General features: G+C 44.4%; 1 protein-coding gene across 1 annotated transcript in view; it reads left to right on the forward strand.

Annotated features, from left to right (window-relative positions):
- Positions 1–2,174: 2,174 nt before the first annotated feature.
- ADAMTS15 (ADAM metallopeptidase with thrombospondin type 1 motif 15) overlaps positions 2,175–23,584 on the forward strand; it is a 70,557-nt gene continuing 49,147 nt past the window's right edge. The window contains exon 1 of the mRNA XM_070765862.1: positions 2,175–3,756. Coding sequence (XP_070621963.1) covers positions 2,773–3,756 — 984 coding nt within the window. The 5' untranslated portion in view covers positions 2,175–2,772. The remainder of the gene's footprint in view (positions 3,757–23,584) is intronic.

Below are 23,584 nucleotides of genomic sequence, written 5' to 3' on the forward strand. Positions count from 1 at the left end.
TCAAGTAGCCTGCAAGCTCTAACTACTCAGGATATCACGCCTACTCTACAACCATTAACTAATCAGCATACCTCAGTTACATCAACGACCCCAGGTGTTACCCCACTGACTCATCAGGAAGTTTCTACACAGCAGGCAATTGCTGAGCCATCAAACCACCAGTATTTATAGAAGGAAGGCAGCTCAGGTCTTGCTGTGTTCGCCCTAGAACAAGGACAGAAAAACCAGCCTGAAGATGACGAGTGGGACCTTGTCGAAACGTCGCCAGAAATTTCCAAATCCTACACGGGAAGAAACCCGAATATACCAAGACCATCATCTATATCTGTTTCTGTATCTGTATCTGTATCTATCCATACACATATCCCTATCCCTATCTCTATCCCTATCCCCATCCATCCACCCACCCACCCACTCATTGTTACTTTTTGCAAAGAATGTTTTCCAAGCCCTAAGACTTTTCAGGGTTTTTTCATTGCTCTAACTTGCTCCAAATAAGTTTCTTTCCAACCCTAATCAGGTGCTAACAATGTTCCCAGCTCTTACCAGCTTGTAAGCACTTTCATTGTTACTCTCTATGAAGAATATTTTCCAAGCCCTAAGTCTTTGCTGCACTTGCTCCAAATATTTTTTTCCAGGTGCTAATGATGTTCCCAGCTCTTACTGGCTTGCAAGCTCTTTCATTGTTACTGTCTTCAAATAAAGTTTCTTTAAAGCCCTAACCAGGGGATTTAAGATAAATACCTGATAAGCAGATTCTTTTCCCTGTTCCTCTAAAAAAACTAAGGTGTGTCTTATACCCTAAAATTTGCAAATCCTGGCCAATTCTCCCCACCCACCACAACCAACTCATAACAAATCCCATGCAAAAAAGCTCCTTCCTTTGCAGTACCTATCTATCTATCTATCTATCTATCTATCTATCTATCTATCTATCTATCTATCTATCTATCTATCATCTCTCTCTATCATATCTATCTTTATCTATCTATCTATCTATCTATCTATCTATCTATCTATCTATCTATCTATCTATCTATCTATCTATCTATCACCTATCTGTTAATCCATCATCTATCATCTATCAATCCATCATCTATCTATATCAGTCTATCTACATACCTATCATCTATCTGTCTGTCTGTCTGTCTGTCTGTCTGTCTGTCTGTCTGTCTGTCTGTCTGTCTGTCTATCTATCTATCTATCTATCATCTCTCTCTATCATATCTATCTTTATCTATCTATCTATCTATCTATCTATCTATCTATCTATCTATCTATCTATCTATCTATCTATCTATCTATCTATCTATCTATCTATCTATCTACCTACCTACCTACCTACCTACCTACCTACCTATCTATCTATCTATCTATCTATCTATCTATCACCTATCTGTTAATTCCATCATCTATCATCTATCAATCCATCATCTATCTATATCAGTCTATCTACATACCTATCATCTATCTATCTGTCTGTCTGTCTGTCTGTCTGTCTGTCTGTCTGTCTGTCTGTCTGTCTGTCTGTCTGTCTGTCTATCTATCTATCTATCTATCTATCTATCTATCTATCTATCTATCTATCTATCTCCTATCTATTAATCCATCATCTATCATCTATCAATCCATCATCTATCTGTATCAGTCTATCTACATACCTATCACCTATCTATCTATCTATCTATCTATCTATCTATCTATCTATCTATCTATCTATCTATCTATCTATCTATTACCCACTCACCCACCTACCAACCTACCCATCACCTACCTACCTGTCTGTCTTTCAATTATCTGTCTGTCTGTCTGTCCCTTCATCTATCCATCTGACCTAAAATGCAGCCTTACCCACTATTGGATCAAACCGCTCTTCTCTCTTCCTTCGCAGAACCCCCGAAGCTGCCTTTATCTTGGCAACACTTGTGGGAATCCGGCACCCTTAATGCATTTGGCTATAAACAAAACATAACCCCAAAACAGTGGGCTCAGAGAAACTTTAATTAGAGAGAAACGAGGGCGGGAGGGGGGCGGGGGGAGAGCGAGAGCGGGAGCACTGAATCAGGGCAAAGAGCGAAGGGCTGGCTGCAGAGACAGCAGAAAAGAGCACGCCAAAGACGGCACCGTTGCACAATGTTCCTCCTTTAAAGAGAGAGAAACAGAGAGAAAGACAAGATAGAAGAAGAAGAAGAGACCCGGGGCGGGGGAGGACGAAGGAGACTCGCAGCAGCCAGCTAAACTTGGGCGATCCGGTCCGATTCTCCGGCGCTGCCTCTTTAAATCGCGGGCGAAAGCGCCGGTGCCGAAGCTCCTGCGCGGAACTCCGCGAGCTTCAAGTGGCTGCGGGCAGACCCAATAAGAGCTTTCAGCACCTCCCCTTGGAAACACAAAAAGAAAGTCTGATTACAAACCTTTGGCTCGGTCGGAGGGGAGGAAAGGAGGGAAAAAAATTGGCACATGACAGCCCTGTATATAAAGCCTTAACAAGCTCAGCGCCTTTTGGAGAACTCAGGTGCCTGGGCGCAGGGCGGGGGGCAAGAAGACCGGAGGCGGCGGCGGAGAAGGAGAAAGAGGAGGAGAAGGAGGAAGAGAAGAAGAGAAGGAGAAGGAGAAAGAGGAGAAGATGCTTCTTTAAAAGGCGGCCAAGGAACCCCGAAGGCGGAACGGACGCCGACCGGAGCTCCGGAGCTACCAGGGGAGTCTGCCTTCGGATGCGCAAGTGACCTCGTTCGCTTAGGCGAGCCAAGATCTCCCTCCAGGCTCGGGCGAGCCATGCCGCCTCTCTTGCGGGGTTCCTTCTGGCTGTGCCTGGCCCTGCTGCCCGGCTTGGGCGCGCCGATGCCGACGGAGATCGTGACCCCCATCCGCCTGGACCCGGATCTCAACGGCCGGCAGTACTTCCAGCGCGGGGCCGAGGAATCCCCGCAGCAAGGGGCCATCTTTCAGATCACCGCCTTCCAGGAGGATTTCTACTTGAACCTGAGCCCGGACGCCCGGTTCCTGGCGCCCTCCTTCGCCACCCGCTACCTGGGCGCCCCGCGGAGGGCAGAGCACCGGGACTTGCGCCGCTGCTTCTACTCCGGCGACGTCAACTCGGATCGGGACTCCTTTGTCGCCCTGAGCCTCTGCGGAGGGCTGACCGGCGCCTTCGGCTACCGCGGGGCGGAATATCTCATCAGCCCTGTCCAAAACACCAGCACCGAAGGCGGCGGGGCGCTGCGCAACAGCCAAGGGGCGCACCTGTTGCAGCGGCGGAGCGCGCCTCGCCACGCCGCGGCCACTTCGCGCTGCGGGGTGGATTCCGCCTCCCACCCGGCTTTGGCGCAAGCCCTGGAGAAGTACAAGGGCTCCGGGCCCGGCGGAGGCAAACCGGCCCAAAACGAGACGGGCCGAGGGATGCCCGCTGTGGTTAAGAAGAGCGGCCGCGCCAAGCGCTTCGTCTCCATCGCCAGGTACGTGGAGACGCTGGTGGTGGCCGACGAGTCCATGGTCAAGTTCCACGGCGACGACCTCCAACATTACCTGCTGACGCTGATGGCCACGGCCGCCCGGCTCTACCGCCACCCCAGCATCCAGAACCCCATCAATCTGGCCGTGGTCCAGTTCATGGTCATCGGCCAGGACGACAAGGGTCCCAAGGTGACGAGCAACGCGGCGCTGACCTTGCGCAACTTCTGCGTCTGGCAGAAGAAATGGAACAAGGGCAGCGACAAGCATCCCGAGTACTGGGACACGGCCATCCTCTTCACCAAACAGGTGGGGCGGAGCGGGGAGCCTCGAGAGGGCCGGGAAGGGCCGGGGAAAGACAGCGGGGGAAGAACGCGGCTCCGCTCCATGCGCTCTTGGCGCAAAGCTACTTCTGAGGATGCCCGCAGTTTGGCAGATCGAATCTCACCAAGGGCTCAAGGTTGACTCAGCCTTCCATCCTTCCGAGGTTGGTCAAATGAGGACCCAGATTGTTGGGGGCAATATGCTGACTCTCTGTAAACCGCTTAGAGAGGGTTGTAAAAACACTGTAAGATACAGTATATAAGTCTAAGTCTAAATGCTATTGGAGCTGAACTCCCTCCTCCTCCCATGCTTGAGGGTTCACCCAATGGTGACATCCAATTGTGGGTTTCTTTAACTAACGGTTCTGTGGGTGTGGCTTGGTGGGCGTGGCTTGGTGAGTGTGGCATGGGAAGGATACTGCAGAATCCCCATTCCCTCCCCACTCTGGGGTCAACCAGAGGTGGTATTTCCCAGGTCTCCGACCTACTAAAAATTTCCGATACTGGTTCTCCAGAACCTGTTAGAACCTGCTAGAATTCACCCCAGGGACAACCGAGGGGCACACAAATCTAAATAATAATAATAATAATAATAATAATAATAATAATAATAATAGCAACAATAACAAAAACAACAAAAACAACAACAACAACAACAACCACAATTATTATTATTATTATTTCTATTATTACTTCTCTCCCCCTTTGGGTGCTTCAAGGGCTGCGTGCCTTTGCAGATGGGAATAGCAATAGCATTTAGACATATATATATATATATATATATATATATATATATATATATATATATATATATATATATATATAATATTATATTATATTATATATATTTATTGGATTTGCATGCTGCCCCTCTCCGCAGACCTCACTTCACAGTGCTTTACAGCCCTCTCTAAGAGGTTTACAGTGTCAGCACATATTGTCTCCAACAATCTGGCTCCTCATTTTACTGACCTTGGAAGGATGGAAGGCTGAGTCAACCTTGAGCCTACTGAGATCCGATCTGCCAAACTGCTGGCAGCCGGTGATCAGCAGATGTAGCTTGCAGTACTGCACTCTAACCACTGCACCACTGACGGGAATGGATGTGAGAAGGGGAAGAGATACTTTCGCCTCTCCCCACCTCCAGAAGCACTGAGTTTGCAGCGGGACTAAGGGAGGAGGAGGAGGAGGAGGTGCTATAAGAATCCAGATGTGGGGCAGATGATGCACAGTTCTGCAGGGATGGTGGTGATGAAATCCTCCTTTCCGGCTTTTTTTCTTAGGCAGCAACTCAATGGCGGACACATCTCCATGGAGCAAGGCACAGGATGTCCATGGAGATTCTCAGTCATCCAGGCCAGTGTTTCCCAACCTTGGCAACTTGAAGATATCTGGACTTCAACTGCCAGAATTCCCCAGCCAGCATTCACTGGCTGGGGAATTCTGGGAGTTGAAGTCCAGATATCTTCAAGTTGCCAAGGTTGGGAAACACTGATCTAGGCCATGGTTATCCCAAAGGGGCTTTTTAAAAAGACTTTCTGGTTTTTTACTTTGAAGATGTTTCACTTCTCATCCAAGAAGGTTCTTCGGCTTCAGTTTCTGAGCCAACAAAGCTTCTTGAATGCGGAGCAAAAGGTCTTCAAAGAAAAAAACGGAGAGTCCAGTTGCCTCTTGGAAAAACTCACCTTTGGGAGAAGGCAAAGTGTGTGGTAGCTTCCAAATAACCAGGGAGTGGGGCAGGAGTAAAATTCAGTTTTTTTCTCCCTACCGGTTCTGTGGCTTGGTGGGCATGACAGAGGAAGGGTACTGCAAAATCTCCATCCCCACCAGCAGAGGATAGCCCACTGCTGGCACTATCGGTACGGTACTGGTGGTGGGCACGTATCCAGGTGTGAAATTTAGCTTCTTGCTCATGCAGGAAGCCGCCCCGAGTCTACGGAGAGGGGCGGCATACAAATCTAATTAATAATAATAACAACAACAACAACAACAACAACAGGGGACAGCAGAATTGAGGAGAAGCAGCTAGAGAAATTAGTGAAATACGAAGATCTAAAAATCGAGCTGCAGCGATTCTGGCATAAGCCAGTGAAAGTGGTCCCAGTGGTACTTGGAACGCTGGGCACAGTGCCAAAGGATCTCAGCGGACATTTGAAAACCATTGGAATTGACAAAATCTCCATCTGTCAATTGCAAAAGGCCACTTTACTGGGATCGGCAAACATAGTTCGCCGCTACATCACACAGTCCTAGGTGCTTGGGAAGCGCCCGACTGGTGATGAAATACGAAATGCAGCATAGTGATCTCGTTTGCTGTGTTGTATTGACATAATAGTAATAATAGTAATAGTAATAGTAATAATAATAATAATAATAATAATAATAATAATAATAATAATAATAATAAAAAATCTCGCCCAAGGACACTCATGTGAGATTTTGGCAATTTTTGCTGATTTCTTTGCTTTTGCGTATGCATAAAAGCAAAACAGAAAAAGGCAAAAATCACCGAAATCTCATGGACGAATGTCCCTGTGCGCGATTTGGCTTCCTGTGCATGCAAAGAAGACACATCTTACGTGGGGGCGGGGGAGGGGCAAACACCCGCCAGTCATGCACAGATGCACATGCACCCTTGATTTTACTACCACTTTAGAGAGCGGCCAGCACCGCGCCACTGATTTATTTTATTTTATTTATTTATTACTTAGATTTGTATGCCGCCCCTCTCCGAAGACTCGGGGCGGCTCACAACACGTGGAAACAAATCATAAATAATCTGACAATTTAAAATATTAAAGATTTAAAAAAGACCCCATATACTAACAGACATACACACAAGCATACCATACATAAATTAGACATGCCCAGGGGAAGATGTTTCAGTTCCCCCATGCCTGACGGCAAAGGTGGGTTTTAAGGAGTTTACGGAAGGCAGGAAGAGTAGGGGCAGTTCTAATCTCCGGGGGGAGTTGGTTCCAGAGGGCCGGTGCCGCCACAGAGAAGGCTCTTCCCCTGGGGCCCGCCAACCGACATTGATTCCCACCCCACACATTATTTTAAAGAAATAAAATCTCCATTCTCTTCTCACTCTAGGGCCAGAGGTGGTATTTGCAGGATCTCTGAACTGATCAAAATTTCTGCTACTGGTTCTCCAGAACCTGTCAGAATCTGCTGGAGTGGGAGCTGAAGGTGGGAAGAGGCTGGCTTTAGGTGCCCCCAAAGGTTCTTTTCAAAATGGGCCCATTAGGGCTTGAGAACGTCACCCGCTATTGTGACAGTGTATAGGTTGCCTCAGTGATGGGCTACCAACATTTTCACTACCACACTGTGGGCGTAGCTTATGCATTTTGTTTCAACATCTTTCAGTGCAACTTGGGTGTTCTGGGGTGGAGCTCCATTTTTGTTAACCCACTGCATTCCCCCTGTCCAGGCAGTAGCCCACTCCTGGGTTGCCTGCTTGATATGGGGAAATGATGGTGCAAATTTGCTTGTATGGATACGATTGTAAGGGGAGGCCAGGTAAATCAGCCAGGTTGACTTTCTTTCTTTCTTTCTTTCTTTCTTTCTTTCTTTCTTTCTTTCTTCCTTCCTTCCTTCCTTCCTTCCTTCCTTTCTTCCTTCCTTCCTTCCTTCAATTTTTCATGCCGCCCTTCTCCTTAGACTCAGGGTGGCTTACAACTTGTTAGCAATAGCTCTTTGTTTAAAAAAGCCAGCCTATTGCCCCCCCAATCCGGGTTCTCATTTGACCCACCTCGGAAGGATGGAAGGCTGAGTCAACCTTGAGGCGGTGATGAGCTAACTGCTAGCTGTAGTTCAGCAGTTCAAATCTCACCACCGGCTCAAGGTTGACTCAGCCTTCCATCCTTCTGAGGTGGGTCAAATGAGGACCCAGATTGTTGGGGGCAATAGGCTGTTTCTGTAAACTGCTCTGAGAGGGATGTAAAAGCACTATGAAGCAGTATATAAATCTAAATGCTATTGCTAAGACTGCAGATTTCAATTCCCAGAATTCCCCAGCCAGCTGGGGAATTCTGGAAGTTGAAGTCCATAGTTTTAAAGTTGCCAAGGTTTGTTTGTTTGTTTATTTACTTATTTACTTATTTACCTATTTACCTATTTACCTATTTACTTATTTACTTATTTACTTATTTACTTATTTACTTATTTACTTATTTACTTATTTACTTATTTACTTATTTACTTATTTACTTATTTACTTATTTACTTATTTACTTATTTACTTATTTACTTATTTACTTATTTACTTATTTACTTATTTACTTATTGTTTATGTTGGAAGGGACCCTGTGGGTCTTCTAGTCCAACCTCCTGCTGGTGCAGGAGACCCTATACCACCCCAGAAGGATGACAGTCCAGTCCAGCCTCTTCTTGAAGGTCTCTTCTTGAACCTCTGCAGGCTGGTCATTCTACTGGTTGATCACTCTCCCCATCAGAAAGTTCTTCCTTATTTCTAGGTTGAATCTCTCCTTGGTCAGTTTCCATCCATTGCTCCTTATCTGGCCCTCTGGTGCTTTGGAAAACACTGTGACCCTCTCCTCACTGTGGCAGCCCTCCAAGTATTTGAAGACTGCTATCATGTCCACACTGGACCTCCTGTTCACTAGGCTAGCCATTTTTATTTATTTTTTATTATTTAGATTTGTATGCCGCCCCTCTCCGCAGACTCGGGGCGGCTCACAACAAAGTGAAAACAATTTACAACAAATCTAAATTACTATTTAAAAATATTTAAAAGACCGCATTTTCTAAACACACATACATACAAACAAACATACCATTCATAAATTGTATATGCCCGGGGGAGATGTCTCAGTTCCCCCATGCCTGACGACAAAGGTGGGTCTTAAGGAGCTTACGAAAGGCAAGGAGGGTAGGGGCAGTTCTAATCTCCGGGGGAGTTGGTTCCAGAGGGTCGGGGCCGCCACAGAGAAGGCTCTTCCCCTGGGGGCCGCCAACTGACATTGTTTAGTTGACGGGACCCGGAGAAGGCCCACTCTGTGGGACCTAATCGGTCGCTGGGATTCGTGCGGCAGCAGGCGGTCTCGGAGATATTCTGGTCCAGTGCCATGAAGGGCTTTAAAGGTCATAACCAACACTTTGAATTGTGGCCGGAAGTTGATCGGCAACCAATGCAGACTGCGGAGTGTTGGTGAAACATGGGCATACCTAGGTAAGCCCATGACTGCTCTCGCAGCTGCATTCTGCACAATCTGAAGTTTCCAAACACTTTTCAAAGGTAGCCCCATGTAGAGAGCATTACAATGTCTTTTTTGTAGAGTGGAGCCCAAAATTGAATGCACCACTCTAGGGTGTGATCTGACAAGGGCCTTACAAAGTGGTATTACTACCTCGTTAGTCCTAGATTGTATCCCTCTGTTGATGCAGCTCAAGATTGTATTAGCTTTTTTAGCCACCGCTGCACATTGCTGGCTCATACTTAGTTAACTGTTCACCTAAACTCCTAGATCTCTCTCAGAGTCACTTGTGTTGAGTGTGGTTTCACCCAGGTTGGGAAACCCTGCTCTAGTAGTAAAATCTTGCTTTGCTGGGGGAAGGCAACAAGTGACTTATGGATATACAGTGATACCTTGTCTTACAAACTTAATTGGTTCCAGGACGAGGTTCTTAAGGTGAAAAGTTTGTAAGATGAAACAATGTTTCCCATAGGAATCAATGGAAAAGCGATTAATGTGTGCAAGCCCAAAATTCACCCCTTTTGCCAACCGACGCGCCCGTTTTTGCGCTGCTGGGATTCCCCTGAGGTTCCCCTCCATGGAAAACCCCACCTCCAGACTTCTGTGTTTTTGCAATGCGGCAAGGGAATCCCAGCAGGGGAATCCCAGCATCGTAAAAACGAGCACTTCGCTGGCAACGGAAGTAAGGAGGTGGGGTTTCCCAGCGAAGGGAGCATCAGTGAAATCGCAGCATCGCAAAAATACTGAAGTCCTCGAAATCCCACCTCCGGACCTCTGTGTTTTTGCGATGCTACGATTTCACTGAGGCTCCCCTCGCTGGGAAACCCCACCTCCGGACTTCCATTGCCAGCGAAGTGCCTATTTTTGTGCTCCTGGGATTCCCCTGCAGCATCGCAAAAATACAGAAGTCCAGAGGTGGGGTTTCCCATGGAGGGGAGCCTCAGGGGAATCCTAGCAGCGCAAAAACGGGTGCTTCACTGGCAACGAAGTCCAGAGGCGGGGCATCCCAGTGGTGGCGGTGGGTTTGTAAGGTGAAAATAGTTTGTAAGAAGAGGCAAAAAAATCTTAAACCCTAGGTTTGTATCTCGAAAAGTTTGTATGACGAGGCGTTTGTAAGATGAGGTATCACTGTATATGGAGATTCTCAGTCATGGTTGTCCCGAAAGTGTTTTTTCATGAGGCAACTGGATTTTCTTTTTTTTTTCCTTGCAAGGCATTTTGCTTCTCATCCAAGAAACTTCTTCTGCTCTAGAAACTTCTTGCATGAGAAGCAGAAGAAGATTCTTGGATGAGAAGCAAAATGTCTTTACAAACAACAACAACAACAAAACCACAACACACACCTGAAAGTCTAGTTGCCTTTTGAAAAACCACCTTTGGGATGGATCGTTTCTGGAAGGATCATTTCAGGGCTTGGGGTCTTTGACAGCTCATCTCCTGCAAGCTTCCGCTTGGGGTTCTCTGCAGCCATTGGTGGTCAGTCTGGCACGCCTGACATTCCTTTTGAACCTAGTTTTGGGTTGGAACATTTCTGGCACAGTTTGTAGTGAGACCAATAAATAAGCCATAGGAAAAAGGCAGAATTGAAGGGGCAGCCTTGTTGACCAAGAGTGACAACACTTGCTAAAGAGGATGTCAGGATCTTCTCTTCTTTCCTCCTGCTTCTAGATCTCCAGTCTGGTAGATCCATGGATCAACTTGATTAGATTAGAATAGATTAGAATTCTTTGTTGGCTAAGTATGATTGGACAGACAAGGAATTTGTCTTTGGTGCATGTGCTCTCAGTGTACAAAAAAAGACAAGATTTGACAAGAGTCATAACTTTCGGATCAATCTCAGTCCTGTCTAGCCAAAATTGTTCCTCTTCCATAACATCTTTTAAATACGGTCTTGCATTATCTTGAGAGTGCTTTGTCCAAAAATATCTGCTCTATACTACATCAAATTTAAATTTCTTTCACTAAAGATAGCAGGAAATTCACTGAGTGATATAAAACCTGTCAATTGAAAGGTTTCTAATAGTTAAAAAAAACCAGCACTAGCGCTTAGATCTATAGTCTATACTGCTCCCTAGTGCTTTTCAGCCCTCTCTAATCAGTTTACAGAATCAGCGCATTGCCTAGTAATCTCTGTGTCCTCAGACCTTGGAATACTAATATCGAATGACCTAAGTGGTAAAGCCCACTGCAACAATATCGCCAAAAAAGCCTCTAGAGTTGTTAACCTGATCCTACGCAGCTTCTGCTCAGACAATCTCACTCTACTCACAAGAGCCTACAAAACTTTTGCCAGACCCATCCTAGACTACTGCTCATCTGTCTGGAACCCATATCACATCTCAGACATCAACATCCTTGAAAATGTCCAAAGGTATTTAACCAGAAGAGCCCTTCACTCCTCCACTCGAAACAGAATACCCTACGAAAATAGACTAACAATCCTGGGCCTTGAAAGCCTAGAACTACAGCACCTAAAACATGATTTGAGTATTGCCCACAAGATCATATGCTGCAACGTCCTACCAGTCAATGACTACTTCAGCTTCAACCGCAATAACACAAGAGCACGCAACAGATTCAAACTTAATACGAACCGCGCCAAACTTGACTGTAGAAAATATGATTTCAACAATCGAGTTGTCGAAGCGTGGAACTCATTCCCGGACTCAATTGTGTCAACCTCTAACCCCCAACACTTCTCCCTTAGACTCTCCACGATTGACCTCTCCAGGTTCCTAAGAGGCCAGTAAGGGGCGTACATAAGTGCACTGGTGTGCCTTTCATCCCCTGTCCAATTGTCTTTTCTTTCTCTCACTTATCATATATATTCTCTTCCTTTCATATATCCTCTCCTCTAAGCTCACTTTCACCCGCTTTTATATTATCACATGTCTATTTTTCTTCCTATGTATTTGTGTATTGGACAAATGAATAAATAAATAAATATATTTTTTTACCAACTTTGGATGGATAGAGGGCTGAGACAACCTTGAGTCAGTCAGGATCGAGCACCTGGCATTCGACAGAATTAGCCTGCAATGCTGCATTATAACCACTGGCACAGCAGTTAACAAGCAATTTACAAAAATCAGTAGAGAAGTAAGTATGTGAATTCAGTGTCCTTTTGAATCTTGCTGACTATTGTTTGAGCAAAAACATGGCTATTCCTTAATCTCCCAGAGCTCTACATCCACTGTAGACCTCTGTTTTAGGTTCTCCTCATGAGACAAAACTGTATGGAGCCCTAGTGGGTAATCTCAAGTCTTGCCCTGGTCCAGAGAGTAATGACAAAAAGCCAGTTGAATTGCCCGCTCTTCATTCTGAATAGTTTTTCAAAGTCATCTGAATAATTTTTCTATATTGAATTCAACAAAGGAATTTGTTCAAGCTTGGAAGAATTTTGTGAGAAGGGACAAGGTAAAAATGAAGAGAAATCAAGTTCTAGGATGTTATTTGAAGGGACTAAACTCAAGATTGTTAAAGTAAGAGGAAGGAACATAATGTTGGTTCATTTGATCAAGGTTAAAACATATTGTTGTCTCTGGTAACCTTTAATGGAATTTTGCTGATCAGGACTGAATGGCATGGCTTTATGGATTTGTTCATGGATAAGAAATGAGATATAGGAAGGTAAAAATCTATTTTTAAAATTCCTTATCCTTGCAATGAAGGTGGAAGTTTTTATTCTAACCTTAATTTGCCCGCTCTTCCTTCTACTGGCACCATTGGCTTTGCTTTTAGTGGAGCTGTTTTCAGTTTTCACTATTTCTTCCCCGGAGGTCTCATTTTTCATGGGAAGATTTATTTACTGCTGGGGTAAACAACTCTGTTCATCTAATTGCCTGACTCTTTGTCCTTTCAAGGGAAATCCTGTGATTTGTTCTTAATTAGAGAAGGATTTGCTACTATATTCCTTGCAATGTGGTTTCTGTTCCTTTCATTTGAGGCTTAGGGGGATATCCTTCGCAAGCCCATGGAGATCAGGGATAGATTGTGGGTGTCGTTCAGTTACACCACACATTAGAAACACCATAGTCCTCACAGCTTCTTTCTAGTAAATCCTGAGATCAGATGTTGGACTTCCTTTTTTTTAGTGCCTCTCTGGTGTGGCACTTCACTTCTTTTGCACGGATGCTGACACGTTAAGCATACTTTGTGATTGGTCTGTGCGACAGATTCTTGACCAATAGGAAAGCAAGTTCTCAGTTTTTTTGTGTGAGTCCATATCAACCATCAATAAAGACCAAAAGAGGTTTAGCAACAGCATCTACCTGCCTGCCTGCCTGCCTGTCTGTCTGTCTATTAATTCATTAATTCATTAAGTTTCAAGTTTTATTGGATTTATATGCCGCCCCTCTCCGAAAACTCGGGGCGGCTAAGAACAATCATGAACAATATACAATAAAATCCAATACTAAAAGCAAATTAAAACCCCTTAGTATATAAAAACCAAACATACATACAAACATACCATGTATACAGTTGTAACAGCCTAGGGGGAGAAGAAGTCTTAATTCCCCCATGCCTGGTGGCAGAGGTGGGTTATAAGTAGCTTACAAAAGGCAAGGAGGGTGGGGGCAATTCTAATCTCTGGGGGGAGTTGGTTTCAGAGGGCTGGGGCCGCCACAGAGAAGGCTCTTCCCCTGGGTCCCGCCAAGTGGCATTGTTTAGTTGACGGGACCCGGAGAAGATCCACTCTGTGGGACCTAACTGGCCGCTGGGATTCGTGCGGCAGAAGACGGTCCCTGAGGTAAACTGGTCCGGTGCCATGAAGGGCTTTATAGGTCATAACCAACACTTTGAATTGTGACCGGAAACTGATCGGCAACCAATGCAGACTGCGGAGTGTTGGTGAGACATGGGCATATTTAGGGAAGCCCATGATTGCTCTCGCAGCTGCATTCTGCACGATCTGAAGTTTCCGAACAATCTTCAAAGGTAGCCCCATGTAGAGAGCGTTATAGTAGTCGAGCCTCGAGGTGATGAGGGCATGAGTGACTGTGAGCAGTGACTCTCGGTCCAGATAGGGCCGCAACTGATGCACCAGGCGAACCTGGGCAAACGCCCCCCTCGCCACAGCTGAAAGGTATTTCTCTAATGTGAGCTGTGGATCGAGGAGGACGCCCAAGTTGCGAACCCTCTCTGAGGGGGTCAATGATTCTCCCCCCAGGGTAATGGATGGACAGATGGAATTGTCCTTGGGAGGCAAGACCCACAGCCACTCCGTCTTGTCTGGGTTGAGTTTGAGTTTGTTCATTAATTCATTAATGAATGAATGAATGAATGAATGAATGAATGAATGAATGAATTCATTAATTCATTAATTCATTAATTCATTAATTCATTAATTAATTAATTAATTAATTAATTCATTAATTCATTAATTCATTCATTTATTCGTTGAAATTATATTGCTGCCTATCTGTCCATGGTGAGTCAAGGTGACTTACAGAGTAAAAGATCACATTTAAAACAATAAAAAACTAACAAAAAGAATCAAATAAGTTAATTTAACATGTTCCATTGAGACTTTCTTGATACACTCATGTTGAAGTAGATTAATGTATTCTCATTGTCAGGAAATTTCTCGTTAGTTGTAGGTTGCTTCTGTCCTTGATTAGTTTCCACCCATTGCATCTTGTCCTGCCTTCAGGCGGTTTGGAGAATAGGCTCTTATAATAATAGAGTTGGAAGGGATCTTGGAGGTCTTCTAGACCAAACCCCCTGCTCAGGCAGGAAATTGTACACCACTTCAAACAAAGGATTAGCTAACGTCTTCTCAAAAACTTCCAGTGTTGGAGCATTCACAACTTCTGGAGGCAAGCTGTTCCACTGATTAATTGTTCTAACTGTCAGGAAATTTCTCCTTAATTCTAAGTTGCTTTTCTCCTAGGTTAGTTTCCACCCATTGCTTCTTGTTCTACTCTCAGGTGCTTTGGAGAACAGCCTGACTCCCTCTTCTTTGTGGCAAACCCTGACATATCGAAACACTGCTATCATGTCTCCCCTGGTCCTTCTTTTCATTAAACTAGACATACTCAGTTCCTGCAACTGTTCTTCATATATTTTAGCCTCCAGTCCCCTGATCATCTTTGTTGCTATTCTCTGCACTCTTTTGAGATTCTCAACATCCTTTTTATATCCTGGCAACCAAAACTGAATCTTTCTAATCCTGCCTTGAAGGTATCAAGGCTGACAGCTGTCACAACCTCTTCTGGAAGTGAATTCCATAAACCAATGACCCTCTGGGTGAAGAAATATTTCCCTTGATTTGTCCTCTCTTTCTTACCTATGAGCTTTAGGGAGTGCCCCCTCGTCCTACTATTGTGTGATAGAGAAAAGATTTTTTATGTATCCACCTTTTCTATCCCATGCATGATTTTATACACTTCAATCAAGTCACCTCTTAAATGCCGTCTTTCAAGGCTGAAGAGACCAAGGTGTTGCAACCTGGTTTCATAAGGGAGGCGCTCCATTTCCTTGATCATTCTTGTTGCCCTTTTTTGCAACTTTTCCAGTTCCATTATATCCTTCTCGAGGTGCAGTGCCCAGAACTTTACACAGTACTCCAAGTATGGTCTCACCATCGATTTGTACAGAGGCAACACAACACTTACCGATTTATTTCCGATTCCTTTCCTAATCATGCCAAGCATGGAATTTGCTTTTTTTTTTACTGCTGCTGCGCACTGGGTTGACATCTGCATTGAGCTGTCCACCAAAACCCTTTAGCCTTCTTCTATTCATCTTTACCCTTCCTCTATTCAAGCTGGTTCTCTTTTAAGCCATGGTTATTGAGAATGATCAGTTGAAGTAGACAACCATCACATAGACATGTGTCTGATGTCGATTTTCAGTGTTCCTTGCTAACTTTTCCCTGGGAAAATAGAAATGTTTGCAGACTCAAACTCAACCCGGATAAGACGGAATGGCTGTGTGTTTTACCTCCCAAGGACAATTCCATCTGTCCTTCCACTACCCTGGGGGGGGGGGGGAATTATTGACCCCCTCGGAGAGGGTCCGCAACTTGGGCGTCCTCCTCGATCCACAGCTCACATTAGAGAACCATCTTTCAGCTGTGGTGAGGGGGCGTTTGCCCAGGTTCACCTGGTGCACCAGTTGCGGCCTTATCTGGACCGGGACTCACTGCTCACAGTCACTCATGCCCTCATCACCTTGAGGTTCGACTACTGTAATGCTCTCTACATGGGGCTACCTTTGAAAAGTGTTCGGAAACTCCAGATCGTGCAGAATGCAGCTGCGAGAGCAGTCATGGGCTTACCTAGGTATGCCCATGTTTCACCAACACTCTGCAGTCTGCATTGGTTGCCGATCAGTTTCCAGTCACAATTCAAAGTGTTGGTTATGACCTTTAAAGCCCTTCATGGCATTGGACCAGAATATCTCCGAGACCGCCTTCTGCCGCACGAATCCCAGCGACCGGTTCGGTCCCACAGAGTGGGCCTTCTCCGGGTCCCGTCAACTAAACAATGTCGGTTGGCGGGCCCCAGGGGAAGAGCCTTCTCTGTGGCGACCCCGGCCCTCTGGAACCAATTCCCCCCAGAGATTAGAACTGCCACTATTCTCCTTGCCTTTTGTAAGCTCCTTAAAACCCACCTTTGTTGTCAGGCATGGGGGAACTGAGACATCTCCCCCGGGCATATACAATTTATGCATGGTATGTTTGTATGTATGTTTGTTTAGTAAATGGGTTTTTTAAATATTTTAAACTACAAGTTAGATTTGTTATGAATTGTCTTATTCTGTTGTGAGCCGCCCCAAGTCTGCGTAGAGGGGCAGCATACAAATCTAAATAATAAATAATGATAATAAATTATTGTATATCATTTTATATTAAAACTTTTAAACAAGAAGTGAAATAGAAAGCGAGGAAGAAAAAAAGGGAAAGCAAGCAGCAAAGTAAAAGCAAAGAAAGGCAAGTTGAAGAAAAACAGAAAGAAAAGGAAGAAAATAGAGTCTTCCAGTAGTTTTCACATCAGTTATGCCAATGTTTTCCCCAAATAAGACCCTGTTTCATATTTTTTGAACCTTATTTTGAGCCTTATTGCCATGCACTTAAAAATCGGATTGGGTTTCTTATCAGAGGATGACTTATATAATTATTTTATTGGCCAAGTGTGATTGGACACCCAAAGAATTTGTCTTTGGAGCATATGCTCTCAGTGTACATAAAAGTATTTGTATTTGTATTTATTAGATTTGTATGCCGTCCCTCTCCGAAGACTCGGGGCGGCTAACAACAATACAAAAGACAATGTAAACAAATCTAATATTAAAAATAATCCTTAAAAACCCCAATTTAAAGAACCAATCATACATACAAGCAAACCATATATAAATTCAATAAGCCTAGGGGGAAGGGAAAATTTCAATTCCCCCATGTCTGATATTATTAAATAAAGATTTGTCAAGAATCATGAAGTACAACACAATGATTGTCATAGGGTTCAAATAAGCAATGAAGAAACAATCAATATTTGTAAAAATCTTAAAAATCTTAAGGATACAAGCAACAAGTTACAGTGATACAGTAAATAAGTGCACTGGAGTGCCTTTCGTCCCCTGTCCAATTGTCTTTCTTTCACCTATCTTATATATTCTCTTCCTTTCATATATCCTCTCCTCTTTCACTCTCTTTTATATTATCACATGTCTATTTTTCTTCCTATGTATTTGTGTATTGGACAAATGAATAAATAAAATAAATAAGTGGGAGGAAATGGGTGATAGGAATGATGAGAAAAAACTAGTAGTAACAGTAGCGCAGACTTAGTAAATAGTTTATTTTGGGGAAAATAGGGTAGGTACAAGTATACTTTGACCCTTCTCTCTAACGTCACACCATATTGCTCTTCTTTCTATAACTTCTCCTGTCTAATCATCAACATCACAACTCAAAAGAGAATGTTAACTTTCCTCCCCCAAGTCTGATAAGCCCATTAAGTAAGACTGACACTCTATGATCCACAAGCTTCTTTCATTAAAATGGTCTCCAACCCACCACATGCATTTTTTGGAGGGGCTCGATTGCTTTGCCAAAGTTCAATGGCGTCTTTATTTGTTGAGCCCATCCATTTAGTTAAAATTTTACCTCCCACAATCTGCCCGCCACTAGACCCTTTGTAGATTGCCAGCATAGCAAGAATTCTAATTGCCTACCAATAACAAAGGAACGGTTTTCCCTATCCCCCCTTCCAATAAAAACCACAGATAAAAGCATGAAACGGCCCACCGACCAGCAATAAAAACCACAGGGTGACACCGATCAATCAAAGATGCTCTTAGATAACTTGGTTCTTAATGATCTCCTGCAACCTAATAAAATTGGGCATCATGTGCCATTCCAATTGAACCCTGCCTGGTTTCAATGGACTTTAGGGGTGGGAGAAAGGAGGGGGTGGAAGAGCTGTAGGCTGCATGGATTAAACAAAAGGGGGGTGAAGGGAAGGTCATTAAGAAACAACTACATCATTGTTCGTTGGAGTGGCAGGGCTGGTCAGTGAATGTAACTGGCCTTAGTGTTTTGGTGTCTGCTGCCTAGAAGATGCTGAACGAAGGCACGGCACTTAGACATATTATTTGTTTGTTTGTTTTGTCAAGTATGTACTGGTGGTATGCAAAAATATAATAATATTTATGTACATGATACTTGTAAAAGAGAAACATTAGGACAGGGGACGGAAGGCACGCTGGTGCACTTATGCACGCCCCTTACTAACCTCTTAGGAATCAAGAGAGGTCAACAGTGGATAGTCTAAGGGTAAAGTTTTGGGGATTAGGTGATGATACTACAGAGTCTGGTAGTGAGTTTCATGCATCAACTACTTGGTTACTGTTGTGCTTAACTCTGCCCCTGCTCCTGCCCCAAGGACTGTGGATGTGGGGGAGACATCCACATGCTGCAGGCCTGTTTTGCCCCCGGTGGAATCTGCTGATGAAGGCTCCTCTGACCAAGAAGACATGAGTGACAGGGAGGAGGAGAGTGTGGCAGACAGCTCAGAAGGAGATCAATTATCTAGCTCCTCCTTGGATTCAGAACAAGAGTTAATGATACAGCCACGCATGCAGAGAGTGATGCATAGGCAACAACAACTGAGAGATTATTATCAAAGAAAATGAGGCCACCTGTGGTTGGGTGGGGCTGTGGTAATTAGTGAGGCTGCTATAAATAGCAGCCTGTGGGTTTGGCCATTGTGGAGGATTATCTGATCGTTGTGTTTCGTGACTGCTTTACTGACTTTGACCTTTTGTGTGCTGATTTTTCCCCGCTTTGAAACTAAACCAGGGCAAAGTGTGTTTCACTTTGTGAAAGAAGGAGGACTGTGAATTGCCTCACAGCTGCAAGCTAAGTATCACAGAACTGATAAGGGACTTGTACAAATTACCAGTTTGTTTGGAGACGAGTGCTCTTTGCTATGCCAAAAGAGGGCTTGGTTTAAGTGAATTTTCATTATAAAGAACATTGTTTTGAATTTTCAAACGTGTGTGTGTCTGAAATTTGTACCTGTGAATTTTTGGGAGGAGTCTTCCAGAGAGCCTGACAGAACAGTTACTAAAGTCGTATTTCCTGCAGTTGAGTTTAGAGCTGTTTACTTTAAGTTTGTATCTGTTGCTTGCTCATATGTTGTTGTGGTTGAAGCCAAAGTAGTCGTTGACAGGAAGGACACTGTAGTAGATGATTTTATGGGCTATGCTTAGGTCGTGTTTAAGGCGACGTAGTTCTAAGCTTTCTAAACCCAGGATTGTAAGTCTAGTTGGGTAGGCAGGGGTGGGCTCCAGGCAGGATGGCGTGGAACACCGTTCCACCAGGGAAAATGGAGTTGCGGGCGCATCTCCATCGCCATGCGCTGTGCAAGTCTCCTCTCTAAACTGCTCGGCCAGGAAACACGCCGGGCGGCTCGAGCCTCCTCTCCAAACTGCTCATGTGAGATTTTGCTTCTTGTGCATGCGCAGGAAGAAAATCCCACACCGGGCGTGTGTGCTTGACCACCGTTCAGCTGGAGTTGTGTGCACAGCTCCATTTCTGCTACTGGAATGGCATCCCCCCGGTCCTGGGAGCAGCTTGCCCCTGGGGGGGGCAAAAATCCCCACTCCAGCTATAGAAACATAGAAACATAGAAGACTGACGGCAGAAAAAGACCTCATGGTCCATCTAGTCTGCCCTTATACTATTTCCTGTATTTTATCTTACAATGGATATATGTTTATCCCAGGCATGTTTAAATTCAGTTACTGTGGATTTACCAACCACGTCTGCTGGAAGTTTGTTCCAAGGATCTACTACTCTTTCAGTAAAATAATATTTTCTCATATTGCCTTTGATCTTTCCCCCAACTAACTTCAGATTGTGTCCCCTTGTTCTTGCATTCACTTTCCTATTAAAAACACTTCCCTCCTGAACATTATTTAACCCTTTAACATATTTAAATGTTTTGATCATGTCCCCCCTTTTCCTTCTGTCCTCCAGACTATACAGATTGAGTTCATGAAGTCTTTCCTGATATGTTTTATGCTTAAGACCTTCCACCATTCTTGTAGCCCGTCTTTGGACCCGTTCAATTTTGTCAATATCTTTTTGTAGGTGAGGTCTCCAGAACTGAACACAGTATTCCAAATGTGGTCTCACCAGCGCTCTGTATAAGGGGATCACAATCTCCCTCTTCCTGCTTGTTCTACCTCTAGCTATGCAGCCAAGCATCCTCCTTGCTTTTCTTACCGCCCGACCACACTGCTCACCCATTTTGAGACTGTCAGAAATCACTACCTATGATGCAGGAAGCCAACTAGGCCCCTCCATTTTTTAACCCCACCTCCGCCACTGGCTATATCATGATTCATGACACTTTGCAAATGATGTGAATGTGGCAACAGAGCAGTGAAGGGCTGCCAAAATTTTTACTACCACGCTGTGGCCGTGGCTTATGCAGTATGCCCTGCATTTTCTTTCATCTTTCGGTGCTAATTTTGTGCTCTGGGGTAGAACTTCATTTTCGCTACCCCACTGCGTTCTCCTCCATCCAGGCAGCAGCCCACTCCTGCAACAGGGGTACAATGTTTGGGCTGGTTCGAGAGTTCTTTGCAGAGAAGGAAGGCGATTGTGTTTGAGTCGTAGAAATCAGATCTACGCTTTCCTGCTTTCTGTAACAACAACAAAGAAAGGAAAAATAATGTTTTTATATAGATAATGCACAGGTGTCTCATTTTTCCTCCCTAACTTTATCATTCCATGGAATTTAATCCCAGAGTCATGAGAAATCACATCCTCTTGCTTTGGGTTTCTCCCCACCCCATAAGAATTTACAGAATAAATACAGTTGGAAACTCAGTAAATGGAACTCAATACGTTGTGTAGATAACTAGATGTTGCAATGAGTTTATTGTATTGTGAGCTGCATTAAGCAAGAGGAGACCATCATAGATACAACAGCATTTATTGAGTCAAATTGAACTGTAGAACAACAAGCAAATCCCTGTAATTTATATTCTGGGCCCACAGGGCCTTAACCAATCATAATACTATACTAGAAATACAGTGGTACCTCTACTTATGAACTTAATTCATTCCGTGACCAGGTTCTTAAGTAGAAAAGTTTGTAAGAAGAAGCAATTTTTCACGTAGGAATCAATGTAAAAGCAAATAATGCATTCGATTGGAGAAACCACAGGGAGGGCAGAGGCCCTGTTTCCTCCCAGGAGATTCCTAGAGAGGCCTTTCTAGGAGAGGCCCCACAAAGGCTTCTGCCTGCCTTTTCCGGCCCTGTTTCCTCCCAGGAGATTCCTAGAGAGGCCCCACGGAGCTTCTCCCTGCCTTTCCCGGTTGCAGTTTCAGAGGCTCGGGTTTATAAGTGGAGAATGGTTCTTGAGAAGAGGCAAAAAAAAATCTTGAGCACCCAGTTCTTATCTAGAAAAGTTCATAAGTAGAGGCATTCTTAGGTAGAGGTACCACTGTACATATTCACCCAAATATGAATGTATCACGTTTCCCTCCAAAACAGTTGAAGCTAACAGTTAGGGCAGTGTTTTTCAACCAGTGTGCCGCGGCACACTAGTGTGCCGTGAGACATGGTCAAGTGTGCCGCGAAGCTCAGAGAGAGAAAGAAAGCAAGAGAGAGAGAAAGAAAGAGAAAGCAAGAGAGAGAAAGAGCGAGCGAGAGACAAAGAGAACAAGAGAGAGAGAAAGAGAGAGAAAGAAAGCAAGAGAGAGAGAGAAAGAGAGGGAGGGAAGGAGAGAGAGAGAAAGGCATAGAGGGAGGTAGGGAGGGAGAGAAAAAGAGAGCAAAAAAGAGAGGAAGGAAGGAAGAGAAAGAAAGAGGGATGGAGAGAGAAAGAAAGAGGAAGGAAGGGAGAGAAAGAGGGAGAGAGAAATAGAGTGAAAGGGAGGAAGAGAGAGAGAATTTTTTTGTCCAAACTTTTTTTAGGCCCCCCCCCTGCTCAATGTACCCCAGTGTTTCGTAAATGTAAAAAATGTGCCGCAGCTCAAAAAAGGTTGAAAATTACTGAGTTAGGGTCATCTAAAGGTTAGTTTCACTTTAGCAGGGCTTAACATATAATTCAATACATGACAAAGTGGATGGGGAATTGACCTTTAACTCAGCTTGTGTGCTATATCTCGATTCTCACTAACTGTGCTGAAGAAGTAGGTGTTGTGTCCAGAGGGCTTAAGTGTGAGACTCTTTCACTTCAGGATGGAAGGACAGAGGTGTGATATGAGCGAATGTCTTGGACTTATTCAGAGAGAAGAACAAGAATAACATCCTCCTTTGAAAAGCTAATTATGGAAGGGAAGTTTTTGTATATCTCGTCTCCTGCCCAAACTCTACCCAAAAGGTAAAATGGTGCAGTAAGTTTACACTTGCACAATATAACTTGGGTCTGTAGCAGTTAAACTGGGAAATATTGATTGATTGATTTATTGATTGATTGATTGGATTTGTATGCCACCCCTCTCCGGAGACTCAGGGCGGCTAACAGCAATAATAAAACAATGTACAATAATAATCCAATAAATACTAAAAAAGATTAAAAACCCATTAATATAAAAAAACAAACATACATACAGACATACCATACATGAAATTGTAAAGGCCCAGGGGGAAAGAGCATCTCAATTCCCCCATGCCTGATGGCAGAGGTGGGTTTTAAATAGCTTACGAAAGGCAAGGAGTGTGGGGAAATTCTAATCTCTGGGGGGAGTTGGTTCCAGAGGGCCAGGGCTGCCACAGAGAAGGCTCTTCCCCTGGGTCCCGCCAAGCGGCATTATTTAGTTGATGGGACCCAGAGAAGACCCACTCTGTGGGACCTAGCCGGTCTCTGGGATTTGTGCAGCAGAAGACGGTCCCTGAGATAATCTGGTCTTTCCACCAACCAAAGGCTCACTATCTCTAGTTCAGGGATGTCAAACGTGATTTCATTGAGGGCTGCATCAGGGTTGTGTTTGACTTCGGGGGACCGGGGTAGACATGGTGAAGATGGGCATGACCAGCTCAACATTGCTGTGTCGGCGACACTTGTGGCGGCCTGAGCGCTCTGCTTGCAAAAACAGGCTCCCAAGCTCCATTTTCGCCTGCACCGGCC

The sequence above is a fragment of the Erythrolamprus reginae genome, chromosome 12 (assembly GCF_031021105.1).
Source record: "Erythrolamprus reginae isolate rEryReg1 chromosome 12, rEryReg1.hap1, whole genome shotgun sequence".
NCBI classification, from domain to species: domain Eukaryota; kingdom Metazoa; phylum Chordata; class Lepidosauria; order Squamata; family Dipsadidae; genus Erythrolamprus; species Erythrolamprus reginae.